The sequence below is a fragment of the Littorina saxatilis genome, linkage group LG17 (assembly GCF_037325665.1).
Source record: "Littorina saxatilis isolate snail1 linkage group LG17, US_GU_Lsax_2.0, whole genome shotgun sequence".
NCBI lineage: Eukaryota > Metazoa > Mollusca > Gastropoda > Littorinimorpha > Littorinidae > Littorina > Littorina saxatilis.
This window is the reverse complement of record NC_090261.1, coordinates 29,504,015-29,520,636: the sequence shown is the minus strand read 5'-3', so window position 1 is coordinate 29,520,636 and position 16,622 is coordinate 29,504,015. Positions and strand designations below refer to the sequence as shown.

The window sequence follows — 16,622 nt, the reverse complement described above, 5'->3', positions numbered from 1 at the left end:
TACTCTGTATTTAGCTAACACGGTCAGTGCTTGTGAACATAATTATGTTAGTATGCATGCTCAGCAGTACTCCTTCGGTATGCTTTCCTACAAAGTCGAAGGCTTCTGTCTAACGTACGTTGGAAACAACAACAGCAAGCGAAAAAAAACACAAAACAAAAAATAATTGTCGCGGGAACAGATATGGTGTGACTCGAGAAGTAAAGATTAAGTTTACAAATCACAAACCTTATTTTTACATTCTTATCCTCTGCTTTTTCTTATTCTAGATATCACCCAAAACTGCCGATGCCGGTACCGATTTATACACGCAGCATATGACCAGGGTTCTGATAATAGACGCGTCATTGCAAACAAACGTCACTTCGCCGGTTGTCCACAACCAGTCAAGCATAGTGACAGGAAACCAGTCAGCCAGCAGCCTGCTGGTCACTCACAACGAATCCATGACACAGGAACTTGAAGACATCCTTGCCCTGGTTCGGAACTTCTTTCACGTGGCTGTGTTATGGAAAGGGGAGGTGAGATATATATATATACATATATACACATACATATAATTATTGTTTTACCGTTGAGGTGGAAAAAAACCCAACCCAAACGACCCATAAACAATCAAACAGAATAAAAGAAAGAAAAAAAAACCCTATACACATCCACCCCCCTCCAAATTGGGGTGGAGGGGGGGGGGGGGGGAGGGGGGGGGGAGGGGGGGGGAGGGGGGGGGGCAGTGAAAAAAAAAACCACATAAAAATAACATCAAAGACGACGAGTGCAACGTATTTTCAGTACCGTCTTATCCTCTCTTTTTTATCTTTTTATATTTAGTCAAGTTTTGACTAAATATTTTAACATCGAGGGGGAATCGAAACGAGGGTCGTGGTGTATGTGCGTGTGTGTGTGTGTGTGTGTGTGTGTGTGTGTAGAGCGATTCAGACTAAACTACTGGACCGATCTTTATGAAATTTGACATGAAAGTTCCTGGGTATGAAATCCCCGAACGTTTTTTTCATTTTTTTGATAAATGTCTTTGATGACGTCATATCCGGCTTTTCGTGAAAGTTGAGGCGGCACTGTCACGCCCTCATTTTTCAACCAAATTGGTTGAAATTTTGGTCAAGTAATCTTCGACAAAGCCCGGGGTTCGGTATTGCATTTCAGCTTGGTGGCTTAAAAATTAATTAATGACTTTGGTCATTAAAAATCGGAAAATTGTAAAAAAAAATAAAAATTTATAAAACGATCCAAATTTACGTTTATTTTATTCTCCATCATTTGCTGATTCCAAAAACATATAAATATGTTATATTCGGATTAAAAACAAGCTCTGAAAATTAAATATATAAAAATTATTATCAAAATTAAATTGTCCAAATCAATTTAAAAACACTTTCATCTTATTCCTTGTCGGTTCCTGATTCCAAAAACATATAGATATGATATGTTTGGATTAAAAACACGCTCAGAAAGTTAAAACAAAGAGAGGTACAGAAAAGCGTGCTATCCTTCTTAGCGCAACTACTACCCCGCTCTTCTTGTCAATTTCACTGCCTTTGCCATGAGCGGTGGCCTGACGATGCTACGAGTAAAATGGCATTGCGTTCAGTTTCATTCTGTGAGTTCGACAGCTACTTGACTAAATATTGTATTTTCGCCTTACGCGACTTGTTTTTCTTTCTCTTTTTCTCTTTTTACATTTAGTCAAGTTTTGACTAAATGTTTTAACATAGAGGGGGAATCGAGACGAGGGTCGTGGTGTATGTGTGTGTGTGTGTGTGTGTGTGTGTGTGTGTATGTATGTATGTGTGTGTGTGTGTGTGTGTGTGTGTGTGTGTGTGTGTGTGTGTGTGTGTGTGCGTGTGTGTGTGTAGAGCGATTCAGACCAAACTACTGGACCGATCTTTATGACATTTTACATGAGAGTTCCTGGGAATGATATCCCCGGACAATGTTTTCTTTTTTTCGATAAATACCTTTGATGACGTCATATTCGGCTTTTTGTAAAAGTTGAGGCAGCACTGTCACACCCTCATTTTTCAATCAAATTGATTGACATTTTGGTCAAGCAATCTTCGACGAAGGCCGGACTTTGGTATTGCATTTCAGCTTGGAGGCTCAAAAATTGATTAATGACTTTGGTCATTAAAAATCTGAAAATTGTAAAAAAAATTTTTTTTTTATAAAACGATCCAAATTTACGTTCATCTTATTCTTCATCATTTTCTGATTCCAAAAACATATACATATGTTATATTTGGATTAAAAACAAGCTCTGAAAATTAAAAATATAAAAATTATGATCAAAATTAAATTTTCGAAATCAATTTAAAAACACTTTCATCTTATTTCTTGTCAGTTCTTGATTCCAAAAACATTATAGATATGATATGTTTGGATTAAAAACACGCTCAGAAAGTTAAAACGAAGAGAGGTACAGAAAAGCGTGCTATCCTTCTCAGCGCAACTACTACCCCGCTCTTCTTGTCAATTTCACTGCCTTTGCCACGAGCGGTGGACTGACGATGCTACGAGTATACGGTCTTGCTGAAAAATTGCATTGCGTTCAGTTTCATTCTGTGAGTTCGACAGCTTGACTAAATGTTGTATTATCGCCTTACGCGACTTGTTCTTTTCTTTTAAACCTAATCTCCTCTATCATGGACAAATACCAATAACGGACAACTTTTTTAAATTTTTACAGTTACCATTATTATCGCTGTATATGATCAAAAAGCAGAACATTGTTTTCATTGGTTTGCATGAGCATATACGCCGGAGATCTTTTCATATGCGACAGTACCGTCTTATCCTCTTATTCACTAATGGACAACAATCCCTGTCTGTCTCGGCCTCTGTCTGTCCCTGTCTCTGTCTGTTTCTGTCTCTACTTCTGTCTGTCTGGAGAAGGACTTGTTTTGATCCAACAAAAAGTAACCCGCCGTAGCAATATTATAGGTAGTTGTCCTATAGTTTAGCCCAGAGGTTTGACATTGTGTATACCGTCGTGAAAGTGGTATATTACTATCAATATCAGCCTCTCAACCTCATGTTTAATATATTCATGTCTTGTATGTTTTACAGGACTGTATTCGCCTGCAGACAATGATGAAGACACCTACCGGGGGTCGGTTCTTGTCGTATTCTGGATTTGGCGACAACCGGGGCCACGTCATCCTGACGTCAGAGGCCTTCCCCAATACAAAATGGTGGCTGAACGGACAGAAATTTACCGTCGCAACAGCAATTGTAAGGATATTTAGTAACACTTTAAAAAAATCAACAACAACAAACAACATAATATTTCATAGACGATGTTTGTGAAAAAACCTTGTGTCGGCGTTTTTGTACTCATAAGCACACTTGAATGCATATTTGAAACGCATTATTATTTAAAGAAAATCAATTTTTATTGAAATGCTAGGATTACTTTATTCTGTTTAATGTAATCTTGTACGGGTTCTATGTTCCAATTTTCACGTAATATCAATTCAAACATAACATGTTGTATTTTAGGATTTACGAACAAATTGAAACAATGCGATGTAACCAATTTAGTTTCTGACATTGCTATTTTGATTTGAATTAATTAAACATTTGTTAAGCTTTCGAGCTGAAATGCAAATCCACAGTCCGGACCGGGTTGAAAACTGAGGTTCCCACAGTGCAGCCTCAACCTTTTAAAGTTGGATAAGACGTCATCAAAATATGTATAAAAAATTATATATAAAAAAGAAAAATATGATTATATGTGGGTATACCATTTGGAAGAATGTACATGTAAAGTTGAATGAACATCTGTCCAGAAGTCTTGTGGGAATCGCTTTACACAGACACAGACGCACAGACACACGCACACACATACACAGACACACAGACACACGCAGACACACACAGACACACACACACACACACGCACACACACACACACTAACACGCACACACACACACACACAACATTATTAACAAATCACTGCCTTCTAATGAAATAAATTCACACACACACATCCACACACACACACACACACACAATTACCCTCGTCGACCGAAATTTATTTAGTCAAAACATGACTTACGGTAAAAACAACTAGAATCCCTTAGCGCGGCCTCAAAGATTTGACAACAGATAATTTGAATATGTCAACGGGTATGAAGATGAAATCAATAGACCTGGTGAAACCAATACAGATTATGTAATCGATGGTCGAATTTTCACAAAGGTCACACGTGCTCTTGTCGGCTTAATCCATCATGGGCGTGTTTTTTGACGTTCGTCTGGGCGGATAATTCGTTTCGTGTTTGTTGTATATCATTCAAAATTGTTTGTCTCTCCCTCTTTCTGGTTATGTAAGAATTGGGCTGAAGGTTCAAACCACCTATGTGTTTTTAAGAAAAATATTGTGTGTGTGTTGGTTTGTGTGTGTGTGTGTGTGTGCGGGGGGTGGGGGGTGGGTTGGTGGGTGGGGGGAGGGGGGGTAGGGGTATGTGTGTGTGACTATATGACACACTTCTTCCTTCATATTTATAATTATGTGTTAATCTGTGCTCGCGTATCTTTGTTTTGTGCATTCACATAGTTTGATTTTTACTTTTTTTGCTTGTCTCTCTGCCTGATTGCCTGTCTGTCCGTCTGTCTCCCTTGGTGCCTGCCCGCCTGCCTGTCTGTTCGTCTGTTTCTGTGTGCCTGCCTACCTGTCTGATCGTGTTTCTCTGTGTGCCTGCACGCCTGCCTACCTGTCTGTTCGTCTGTCTCTGTGTGCATGCCTGCCTACCTGCCTGCCTGTCTGTTCGTCTGTGTCTGTGTGCCTACCCATCTGCCTGCCTGCCTGTCTGTTTCTGTGTGCCTGCATGGCTGTCTGTTCGTCTGTTTCTGTGTGCCTGCCCGCCTGCCTACCTGTCTGTTCGTCTGTCTCTGTGTGCCTCTCCGCCTGCCTACCTATCTGTTCGTCTGTCTCTGTGTGCCTGTACGCCTGCCCGCCTGTCTGTTCGTCTGTTTCTGTGTGCCTGTACGCCTGCCCGCCTGTCTGTTCGTCTGTTTCTGTGTGCCTGTACGCCTGCCCGCCTGTCTGTTCGTCTGTTTCTGTGTGACTGTACGCCTGCCCGCCTGTCTGTTCGTCTGTTTCTGTGTGCCTGCATACCTGTCTGTTCGTCTGTTTCTGTGTGCCTGCCCGCCTAACTGCCTGTCTGTTCGTCTGTTTCTGTGTGCCTGCATGCCTGTCTGTTCGTCTGTTTCTGTGTGCCTACCTGCCTGCCTGCCTGCCTGCCTGTTCGTCTGTTTCTGTGTGCCTGTATGGCTGTCTGTTCGTCTGTTTTTGTGTGCCTGCATGGCTGTCTGTTCGTCTGTTTCTGTGTGCCTGCCCGCCTGCCTGCATGGCCTGCCCGCCTGCCTGTCTGTCTATTTGTCTCCCTGTTTCTCTCTCTGTACACTTCAGTCTGTATTTCCCTGAAAGAACGCATGACATTTGACAACATTTACATGCACGTGATCATCGTTGCATTGGTTGCAGTGGGAACCTTTTGTGATGGTGACGGAGGTCAACGGGAAAGACATGTACACCGGTCTCTGCATTGACATGCTGCAAGCGCTAGCCATGTCCCTTAATTTCACGTTAGTATTGATGTTATTGTTCGATTACAATGACGTGCTTAACGGGTTTTGAATGGGAATGTTCAGAGGGTTGGAACAGTCACGGCGAATTAGGCAGACTCTCCATTATACAGGTTAACTTTGTCTACAAATTATTGTGAATCAGTGTGGGGGGGTTTTGTACAGGTGTATAGCAATGTCATTGTAAAGCGCTTAGAGCTTCTAGGTAAGCGCTCTATAAGTTTCCATTATTATTATTATTATTATTATTATTTCACTTGTAATAACTGCAAAATTCACAGCACAGGAATGTTTCTGGTTTGAAATGAAAGAAGACTGTTTTCTCTACTTTCACTGTTTGTCTGTGTGTATCGGTCTTATCAATTAGCCAACAGCAGCAGCAGCAGCAGCAACAACAGCAAAGAAACAACAACAAGCAAACAAACAAACAATTTCTTACTCTCACCAATGTTAAAATCGTTCTGCTTCTCACTACGCATTGACCTTGTAATCTACTGGCACCTTGACCTAACTGAACTTGAAACAAGTCGCGTAAGGCGAAATTACTACATTTAGTCAAGCTGTGGAACTCACAGAATGAAACTGAACGCACTGCATTTTTTCACAATGACCGTAGTCCGCCGCTTGTGCAAAACGGAGTGAAACTGACGAGCCTGTTCAGCGCGGTCGTGGTTTCGCTGTGCTGCATAGCACGCTTTTCTGTTTGAACTTTCTGAGCGTGTTTTTAATCCAAACATATCATCTATATGTTTTTGGAATCAGGAACTGACAAGGAATAAGATGAAATTGTTTTTAAATCGATTTCGGAAATTTAATTTTGATCATAATTTTTATATTTTTAATTTTCAGAGCTTGTCTTTGATCCAAATATAACATAGTTATATGTTTTTAGAATCAGGAAATGATGTAAAATAAGATGAACGTAAATTTGGATCGTTTTACATAAAAACAATTATTACAATTTTCAGATTTTTAATGACCAAAGTCATTAATTAATTTTTAAGCCACCAAGCTGAAATGCAATACCGAAGTCCGGCCTTCGTCGAAGATTGCTTTACAAAAAATTCAATCAATTTGATTGAAAAATGAGGGTGTGACAGTGCCGCCTCAACTTTTACAAAAAGCCGGATATGACGTCATCAAAAGTATTTATCGAAAAAATGAAAAAATTTCCGGGGATATCATTCCCAGGAACTCTCATGTCAAATTTTATAAAGATCGGTCCAGTAGTTTGGTCTGAATCGCTCTACACACACACACGCACAGACAGACACACACACATATACCACGACCCTCGTCTCGATTCCCCCTCTATGTTAAAACATTTAGTCAAAACTTTGTAACCGAGCGCCGAAACACTACGATCACCTCGGGAAGCGAAGTGCAATCAAACAGGATTGAAAATGTTAGGGCTAATTTCTTAGCCCTATAAAAACTGTTATGCAAACCCGAAGGTTTCCATGAACATACAGACAATCGGAAACCACCAGACCCCATCACAAACAGAACTCTACAATCCACTGGTGTTGACTTTTAAAGGCCAACAACTCGGGTGCAGAGTCTGCTGTGAAAGGAGCGGTAGCCTCCCCTGTCACACTTGATTAAATGTAAAACAAGTCGCGTAAGGCGAAAATACAATATTTAGTCAAGTAGCTGCCATTTTTCAGCAAGACCGTATACTCGTAGCATCGTCAGTCCACCGCTCATGGCAAAGGCAGTGAAATTGACAAGAAGAGCGGGGTAGTAGTTGCGCTAAGAAGGATAGCACGCTTTTCTGTACCTCTCTTTGTTTTAACTTTCTGAGCGTGTTTTTAATCCAAACATATCATATTTATATGTTTTTGGAATCAGGAACCGACAAGGAATAAGATGAAAGTGTTTTTAAATTGATTTGGACAATTTAATTTTGATAATAATGTTTATATATTTAATTTTCAGAGCTTGTTTTTAATCCGAATATAACATATTTATATGTTTTTGGAATCAGCAAATGATGGAGAATAAGATAAACGTAAATTTGGATCGTTTTATAAATTTTTTTTTTTTTTTTTTACAATTTTCAGATTTTTAATGACCAAAGTCATTAATTAATTTTTAAGCCACCAAGCTGAAATGCAATACCGAACCCCGGGCTTCGTCGAAGATTATTTGACCAAAATTTCAACCAATTTGGTTGAAAAATGAGGGCGTGACAGTGCCGCCTCAACTTTCACGAAAAGCCGGATATGACGTCATCAAAGACATTTATCAAAAAAATGAAAAAAACGTATGGGGATTTCATACCCAGAAACTCTCATGTCAAATTTCATAAAGATCGGTCCAGTAGTTTAGTCTGAATCGCTCTACACACACACACACGCACAGACAGACACACACACACATATACCACGACCCTCGTCTCGATTCCCCCGCTATGTTAAAACATTTAGTCAAAACTTGACTAAATGTAAAAATAGCATGTGCAAAATGACAGGAGAATTTATATTATTGTTGCAGGTACGAATTAGTAACACCCGCTGACGGACAGTATGGAAGCATTGAGAATGGAAACTGGACGGGCCTTGTCAGGATGCTCAAAGACAAGGTTGTGTGATTGTCTCAGCAACAGATAGACACACGCAGACACACACGCATACGCACATGAGGGCGGGACTAGGGGGGGTGGGGGGGTTACAGGGTTTGCGCAACCCCCTTGGCTTAAGCATGTACCTCCCAAACGCATTTTTTTTGTGGGGTGAGGGAGGGGGGGTTGCATCTGGATCATCATGAAATCCGAGGAGAAATCGCACCTCTCACCCCCTCAAGACATTTTTCTTCAACGATTTTTGTGATGAAAAGTATGAGTCCTTACAATCTCAATTCTTCTTCATTGCCTATACAGCTTGCTGTCGAATTTACCTTTTTCGTTCAAGGAGAGGCTTCCTTTCCCTCCAGAAACATCAAAAAACGTTCAGCAACCCCCACCAAGGGGGCTTCGCCCCCTGGACCCCCACCAAGGGGCTTCGCCCCCTGGACCCCCATCTGTAACCCCCCCCCTAGTACTTACCTAATCCGGCCCTGCACATGCAGACTTTCACGCACTCGTGTACGCCCGTTAGCTTGCACACACGTATGTAGCGCAGTAACTCGCAAACACACAGGAACTCGCATACGCAGGAACGCACGGTTGCCTACGGATGCTTATGTGTGTACGTGTGTGTGCGTGTGTGCGTGTGTGCATGTGTGCATGTGAGCAAGTGTGCATGTGTGTGAGTGTGTGTGTGTGTGTGTGTCTGTGTGTGTGTGTGTATGTGTGTGTGTGTGTGTGTGTGTGTGTGTGTGTGTGTTCGTTCGTTTGTTCGTACGTGCAGGTGTCCATGTGTATGAGCAGCTTGTGCGCACATTGTAATCTGCTGTCTTAAAACGTATAATATGTCTCTAGACAGTAAATATTCCTAGTGCATCGCACATGGGTGTAATGCAGTCTTACGTCTTAACGCTCTTCGGTGGATGAAGCATTTTGTTGCAAATTATAGCATTCTTTGTCCATCCGAGTTTGTCCTATTTCTGGCATAACATCTATATCTATATACGGCTTGTGTGTGTCTGTCTGTGTGTTCGCGATGCACGGCCAAAGTTCTCGATGGATCTGCTTCAAATTTGGTGGGCATATTCAGCTAGACCCCGGACACACTCTGGTACCCGGCGAAGCGGGTATTCATCTAGTGGTATATATATAGCGCTGAAACAGCGCTCAGTAGTGTCGGATGAATAATTTGTTTACGACACCTTGAAAATGAAGCAGCTCTCAAAAATGTCAGTAGATTATGACTGCAAGATCATGAAAATAAAGCATCGTTCAAAAGTGTCTGATAAATAAATCAACCACATTCTGAGAATGATGCAGCACCCAATTCAAGAGTGTCTGATAACCATGTCCACGTCTTGAGAATCGAAATTATATTGACATTGATTATACCGTCGAACCCATAGTAATAGACAGATGGTCGCTGTGGAAAAGGTGAATTATAAGTAAGACAGATTCATTCCGTACTTTTATCATACCATCCTGAAGAAGGCAGTTTATCGCTGCCGAAATATTGATAAAGAAAGTTGATCACTGCTGTGTCCTCTTTTTGTTTAAATGTAAGACAGACTCGTCTGAGATCCTTGGTAATGGTCGGTGTGGGCAGGTAGTCGCTTTGGAGAGGTGGTCACAAGGCCAGGTTTGACATAGAACAAAAAAATGTCTTTATTATCTCAAGACGAGAAACGCAGGTGTGGTGTATCACTGCATTGCAACATAAAACATAAAACGTAAGAAGACAGGTTCGACTGTAATGTATTTGTTTTCTCCTTCAGAAGGCTCAGCTGGTGGTAGCCCCCATAGCAGTGGACGAGCTACGAGCCACGGTGGTGGACTTCTCCACGCCTTTCTACCAAGACTACACGGGGGTGCTCTTCAAGCGTCCTGACCCAGCCCTCCACAAGTGGAAGACCTACTTCAGGCCTTTCAGTTGGCAGGTGAGCGACACTGTAAGGTGTTCCCATGATACAAGTTGTAAGAATGCTTGAAATAAGCAGCCATTTTGTCGAAACAGTATTGTTATCAGCTTTGACGACAGCCGCAGTGGCGTAGTAGATTAGACATCGGCCTCCTAATAGAATGGTCGTGAGTTCAAATCCCGGCCGCGGCCGCCTGGTGGGTTAAGGGTGGAGATTTTTCCGATCTCCCAGGTCAAGTTATGTGCAGACCTGATAGTGCCTTATGCCCCTTAGTGTGTACACGCAAACATAAGACCAAGTGCGCACGTAAAAGATCCTGTAATCCATGTCAGAGTTCGGTGGGTTACAGAAACACGAAAATACCCAGCATTCTTCCCCCGAAATCGGCGTATGCGGCCTGAATGGCGGGGTAAAAACGGTCATACACGTAAAAATTCGATCGTGCAAAAACATGAGTGAACGTGGGAGTTTCAGCCCATGAACGAAGAAGAAGAAGAAGAAGAAGAAGAAGAAGAAGAAGAAGAAGAAGAAGAAGAAGAAGAAGAAGAAGAAGAAGAAGAAGCTAATCATACACTATAAACCACAAGTCGCTGTAAACTGACGTGTTTAACTTTTGAACACACTTTTTGTAACCAGTTGTGAACACACAAACACACACAAATTCAAGGTGGGTTAAGAATTCTTTTGCTTTTAACACATTTATGTCATCTCAACAGGTGCTGATGCTGATAGGCATATCGTTTGTGTTGGCAACAGCGTTTGGACACATTGTGGGGGTCAAGTCTGCAGAGGTCATCTTCCCCAGACGGGAACTGGACAGTGACGTGTTTGACACGGTCCAGTACTTCTTTGGATCCCTGTTAGCGCAGGGTACGCAATTGATGGGGTGTGGGTGTGGGGTGTGGGTGTGGAGGGGGGGGTGGTGTGGGTGTGGCTGGGGTGGTAGGATGACGTGCGTGTGTGGATGGGATGGGATGACGTTTGTGTGTATGTGTATGTGTATGTGTGTGTGTGTGTGTGCGTGCGTTTTGTGTGTGTGTTTGTGTGTGTGTGTGTGTGTGTGTGGGGGGGGGGTTGTAGATGTGGATGGGTTGAGTGATGCGTTAGGGAGGGTGTAAGTGTGTGTATGTTTCTATCAATGTCGAGTTAATACCTGTAAAGGTAACTCTTCAAGATGTCACTTACGATTTTTCAGGCTTTTACATTTACTGCTCACACCTCCCCCCAAAGAAAACACACACACACACACACACACGCACACACAACAACACACACACACACACACACACACACACACACACACACACACACACACACACACACACACACACACACACACACACACACATACTCTCTAACGATTGAAACAACAAATCAGTTTAATTTTTGTGTGTTCGCATCATAGGGGGCGTATGGAACCCCGCAACAGGAAGTGCCCGGATGTTCGTGTCAGGATGGTGGATCTTCTGTGTGATAATGGCTGCCATCTACAGCGGCAACCTGACAGCATCTTTTGCCGTTACGCTGTACGATCCCTCCTTTACCACGCTACAAGAAATGTTGGACGAAGGATCGTACGACTTCGGTACCGTCCCAGGCACCATTTGGTTTGACATTTTCAAGGTTGGTAATTTTTGAAAGTAATTGTGGAATAGGATTTAATGTTTGGGATCCCGGAAGCTCAGTTGGAATAGAGCACTGGACTTGTGATCCTAATGTGTTCTAATCCTGGCTTGCAGGGACGGCCACGGTATCCATGTCCCACCCCCGTGTTACCACTGAATCGTTAAAGACGTTGATCATTCTGTTGTTTAATGCAGGTGTTTGAATACACGCACACATCTGGGTAGCGCGACCCTTGCTGCTGCTTGCTTTCTACAGGGAGGAAGCGACCCGATTTGTCCAGAGATGGGACAATAAAGTTATTCAAAAAAGGAAATACGTAGCGCAGGTCAGACTTCAGAAAGAGAAAATGTGTTCAAGATTGAACTTTGGAGGCGGCAGTCGGTTGAACTTTGGAGGCGGCAGTCGGTAAAAAGGTCAAAGGCTCTTTCAAATCGTCAAAAAGTTGCCGTCATTTTGACAAAACGTTTTTGATAATGGGCGAAAGGCGCCGCCAAAAACAGCCTAAAACGTCCGAAAATTGCCGAAACGTTAGTGGCCATTTTGGAAAATGTGTCGTGTGCGAGTGGGACAATCTACAGCAGCAACCTAATATATAACTCCGCTTTAAGAATCTGATGTCAGGACGTTTTGTACTCCTCGGAATTCTTTTTGTGATACACGCAACAAAAGACTTTTTAATAGAAAAGGGTCATCAGTTTTTGTTGTTATTCTGATTATAAATATTCGTCCATGTATTGTTTTACATAGGGGAAAGGCTCCTAATATGGACCGGCTCCTAATATGGACCACCTCCTGTTCTGACAAACTAACGGCGCTAGAGCGCTCAAAACAATTTCATTCGCTGTATTCACCCTCTCTGGATAACTTGCACATGTCAAAACAGTTGCAGAAACACAAACCTCAAAACCGTTAGGTTTTTTCTCTTTTTTCACTTTTGGCAGGGTTCACTCTAAATGTGCCGCCTTAAACGGACTCGTTTCTGTCTACAGCCAAAGCTTTTATCACACAAAACTTGCTATATATGACAGCTAAGACGGTATTTGTTACATTTTAGCAGTGTTGACCCCGAGTTTCTCCTGCAAATAAAAAATAATAGCAAAATCTCAAAGTATGTGTGAGTCCCCTAATATGGACCACCTTCAACAAATCGAAGAAAATAAAAGCTAAAGGCTATTTTCATTAATTCATTAAGAAACTTGCTGGAAATAACCTATAACTAGCCCTCGAGATTTAAAAAAAATAACAAAAAGTCTTCTTTTCGTGGAAGTTGATAATTTCACTTATTTTCCCTCTGTTTTTGATAAGCTTCTTTAGTTTCCTGGTGTGCTTCAAATAATGCTCTCATCGACCCGAAACAGATAAATCTAAAGCATATTTTAATTAGTCTGACTTGTACACTAAGTTGTATCATGTTATTTTGAAGTATAGGGGGCTTTGTACAGTGATTCGTGAAGGCCGCTTGACTGGTCCATATTAGGCGCCCAGGCTCCTAATATGGACCATTTGTGATTTTTTTCTGTATTTAATTTTTGCTGAATGTCTATCAAAGCTATTTCACTCTAATTAGTCCTAACGGTTAACCTAAGAGAGAAGGACTACCAAACACAAAATGAAACTTCTTCGCAAGAAAACAAGCTATACTGTTCAAAAAAAGAAACGCATAGTTGCTACTTGCCAAATTTGTTTTATTTTTCGAAAAATTTAACAGAAAATCCAATATTTAGATTATTTGTTTGAAATTTGGTATGGACACAGTTGAATGCACACACAGTTCATTTGCATCTTCAAATCAATCAGTCAATCAATACGATTGGGTGCCGAGGCTGTCAAGTCAGTAGGTGGTGTGACTGCCTTGAGCAGCAACAACTGCCCGGCACCTTCTGGGCATGGACTGGATCAGATGCCGGATATCTTGCTGTGGGATGGTGTCCCACTCCTCCTGAAGTGCCTGCAATAGATCGCGGTGATTTGCCGGCGCTTCTTCTCGCCTGCGCACACGTCTGTCCAATTCATCCCAGAGGTGTTCTATCGGGTTCATGTCTGGCGACATGGATGGCCAGGGAAGCACCTGGACATGGTGGTCGGTGAGGAACTGGGTGGTGAGTCGTGCTGTGTGCGGGCGAGCGTTGTCCTGCTGGAATATGGCATCCTGGTCAGCCAGAAGAGGAAGGGCGTGTGGGCGCAGAATTTCCTCCACGTATCGCTGGGCAGTTATGCGCCCTTGGACGTGCACCAGGGTGCTCCTTCCAGCGGTATTGATCGCCCCCCACACCATGACGCCTCCACCACCATGAACGGGTGCCTCATCCACACAGTTGGGCGCGTAACGTTCGTTTACTCTCCGGTAGACCCTCCTCCGACCATCATGTCGCTGGAGCAGGAAGTAGGACTCGTCGCTGAACCACACGTGTCTCCAGTGATTCCGGACGGTCCAGCGAAGGTGCTGGTTGCCCCACTGCACTCGGTTCTGGCGATGGCGGCGGGTGAGGACAGCTCCTCTGTGAGGTCTGCGAGCTCTCAAACCAGCTTCATGCAGGCGGTTCCGCACGGTCTGGTCCGATAATCGGTGTGGCCCGGGGAGAGCCTGGACAGAAGATGAGGCCGACAGGAAACGATTCCGGAGGTGGCGGAGCCGTATGAAGCGGTCGTGAGCAGCAGTTGTCGCCCTTGGTCTTCCCGCTCGTGGCAAGTCAGCAACGGAGCCAGTGGCTTGAAACCTGACCCACAGTCTACTGATGGTGCTCTGGGACACGTGGAAGTGCCTGGCGATTGCACTTTGACTTTGGCCTGCTTGTAAACGACCCAATGCAATTTGGCGGTCTTCTCTGCTCAATCGGGCCATCTTTCGTCGCTGAATTGTCGTCTGATTTCTTTGTGGCGAACAATCCGCTTTTATGGGTTTTGGAAGACATGGTGAGAGCTCAATATTCCCCGAGTTTCACGAGATTACACTGAAGCATGACGAGTGGTCATGCCAAATGAGCAATTTTGACATTGTAGCCACTGATAACGCATGCGTCACGTGCAGAGCTCACTTGTGGCAATGGACGAAAGGTCGACGACCAGATAAACATTTTCTGCAGTTTGGTGGATATCCTTGTAGCCATATAACTAAATTAACCAAATATTACAAGCTATGCGTTTCTTTTTTTGAACAGTAGTTATCAGCATGAAACAAAAAGTGGTCCATATTAGGAGCCCTTCCCCTAACAGATTGAGTTGGCATTGTTTATTCTATTTTTAACATCAATCTTCATCTTCGGTAAACAGTAAACAGTGTAAACAGTACTTACTGATATTGAGCTCTGGTGCAATCCAATACTTTATCTGATAAATAGATGTTTTGTTTTAATGCTATAATAAGATGTTTGGTGGCTTGTTGACAGACCAGCTTTTTGGTTGGTCCGAGGGAACCATAATTATCGTCTTTTGTTTCATCTTTATCGACCAAGGCTGAAGGCCGCGGTTGATAAATAATTAGTAAAGTAAATTTTAAGGGGCTTATTGTCCGTCAGGTCTTAATTGCCTATATTGGACATGAATTGGTTTATACGATTCGAGTTTTACGCCCTCACGGCTTTTTGATGTTTGCGTGTTTAGGTGGTATCAGCCATCTGCACTTATGGTAGAATGACCAAGATCTTTAACGTGCCATTGTGGTGACACGGGGGTGGGAGATGGATACCGTCTCTGGGTCTGCACATAAAGTTGACCCGTGTCCGTCCCGGCCCGGATTAAATAATTATGTGACAAAAGGCGATATGCTTCCCGAGGCCCAACCAAAAAATGCTGGTGTGACAACAAACCAGCAAACATCGTGTTTGTCATCATTTTGGAAGTGCAACAGTTCGCACAATAACCCACAGGGAGACCAATTTTTAGAATGCAATTTTCCGGGCCGCAAAGCGCGTCACAGTAGTTCGAGATAACACGTCATGTTTGTCTACGTGACATCAAACGTAACTCGTTCGTCGCTTTTCTTCCAGTCTGAAAATGTACAGAGCTGCGATCATAATTATTTGCGAGTTCAGTAAGTTTTGAGCATATTTCTTTTCTTTTAAAGCCATATGTACTCGATGACTATACACGCTAATTGCTTTACCAACAGCTGGAGACAGACTAAATTAAGTTCCCTGCAAAATATTGTGGTCTAGGACCCCTTAAATGTTGAGATATTTGAATTTTCATTTTGATCTGGATCGTCCTATTTATAGATTTGGCAACACATGTAACGTTGATGCAAGGGAGAGAACACCGCGGCTTTGTTGACATCCTCACTTTTTCAGAGGCTAGAACAAGCTGTAATGCATGTATTATGGTCCGCGCATGGTGACGTATCGTCATTATATGGTCTTATGGTGCGTTTGACATCGATTGTGGGCAAACTACACTTTGTAAACACGGGAGTGCGTTAGTATGCCTTTAAGTGTTTTATGACTTTTCTTTGTGGATTTTGCGATTTCAGAGATAAGTTTGCAAATTGACCATAAGTCGCCGCGGTAATTATCAACATTGATTGGGTCTTTGAGAGTGAATGCTTACAATCGTTGTCCTCGGAAACACGAATCCAAAGTCGCGATGGTTCCACACACCAAACAATCAGCCTCATTGGCCATTACTTTAACAATCCACGTTTCACCTGAAAGCTCAAACCCATTCACCACCTCGATTTGTTACGTGGGCAACAGTGTTTTTATTCCCAAGCTGGTTATGAATGAAAACTCGTGAAAATGATGACAAGTCATCGTATGTTGTTTACTTTTCAGTTTTCCGAACGCTCGGATTTCCAACAAATCGAACAGGAAATGGTGGAATTCTCGAGAATACACGCAGGTGAGAAGATAAACGAGACCGAAGATCACGTGAGACGAGCAACCAATGACTACTACGCTTATATTAGCAACAT

At 42.7% G+C, this 16,622-nt stretch overlaps 1 protein-coding gene across 1 annotated transcript in view; it reads left to right on the top strand.

Moving 5' to 3' along the window:
• The window catches only part of LOC138953735 (uncharacterized), a 42,190-nt gene that overhangs the window by 21,152 nt on the left and 4,416 nt on the right, over positions 1-16,622 (top strand). Inside the window, exons 5-12 of the mRNA XM_070325624.1 lie at positions 270-521; positions 3,082-3,246; positions 5,505-5,605; positions 8,102-8,189; positions 9,947-10,108; positions 10,807-10,960; positions 11,496-11,713; positions 16,483-16,622. The exon at positions 16,483-16,622 is cut by the window's right edge and continues 126 nt beyond it. Coding sequence (XP_070181725.1) covers positions 270-521; positions 3,082-3,246; positions 5,505-5,605; positions 8,102-8,189; positions 9,947-10,108; positions 10,807-10,960; positions 11,496-11,713; positions 16,483-16,622 — 1,280 coding nt within the window. The remainder of the gene's footprint in view (positions 1-269; positions 522-3,081; positions 3,247-5,504; positions 5,606-8,101; positions 8,190-9,946; positions 10,109-10,806; positions 10,961-11,495; positions 11,714-16,482) is intronic.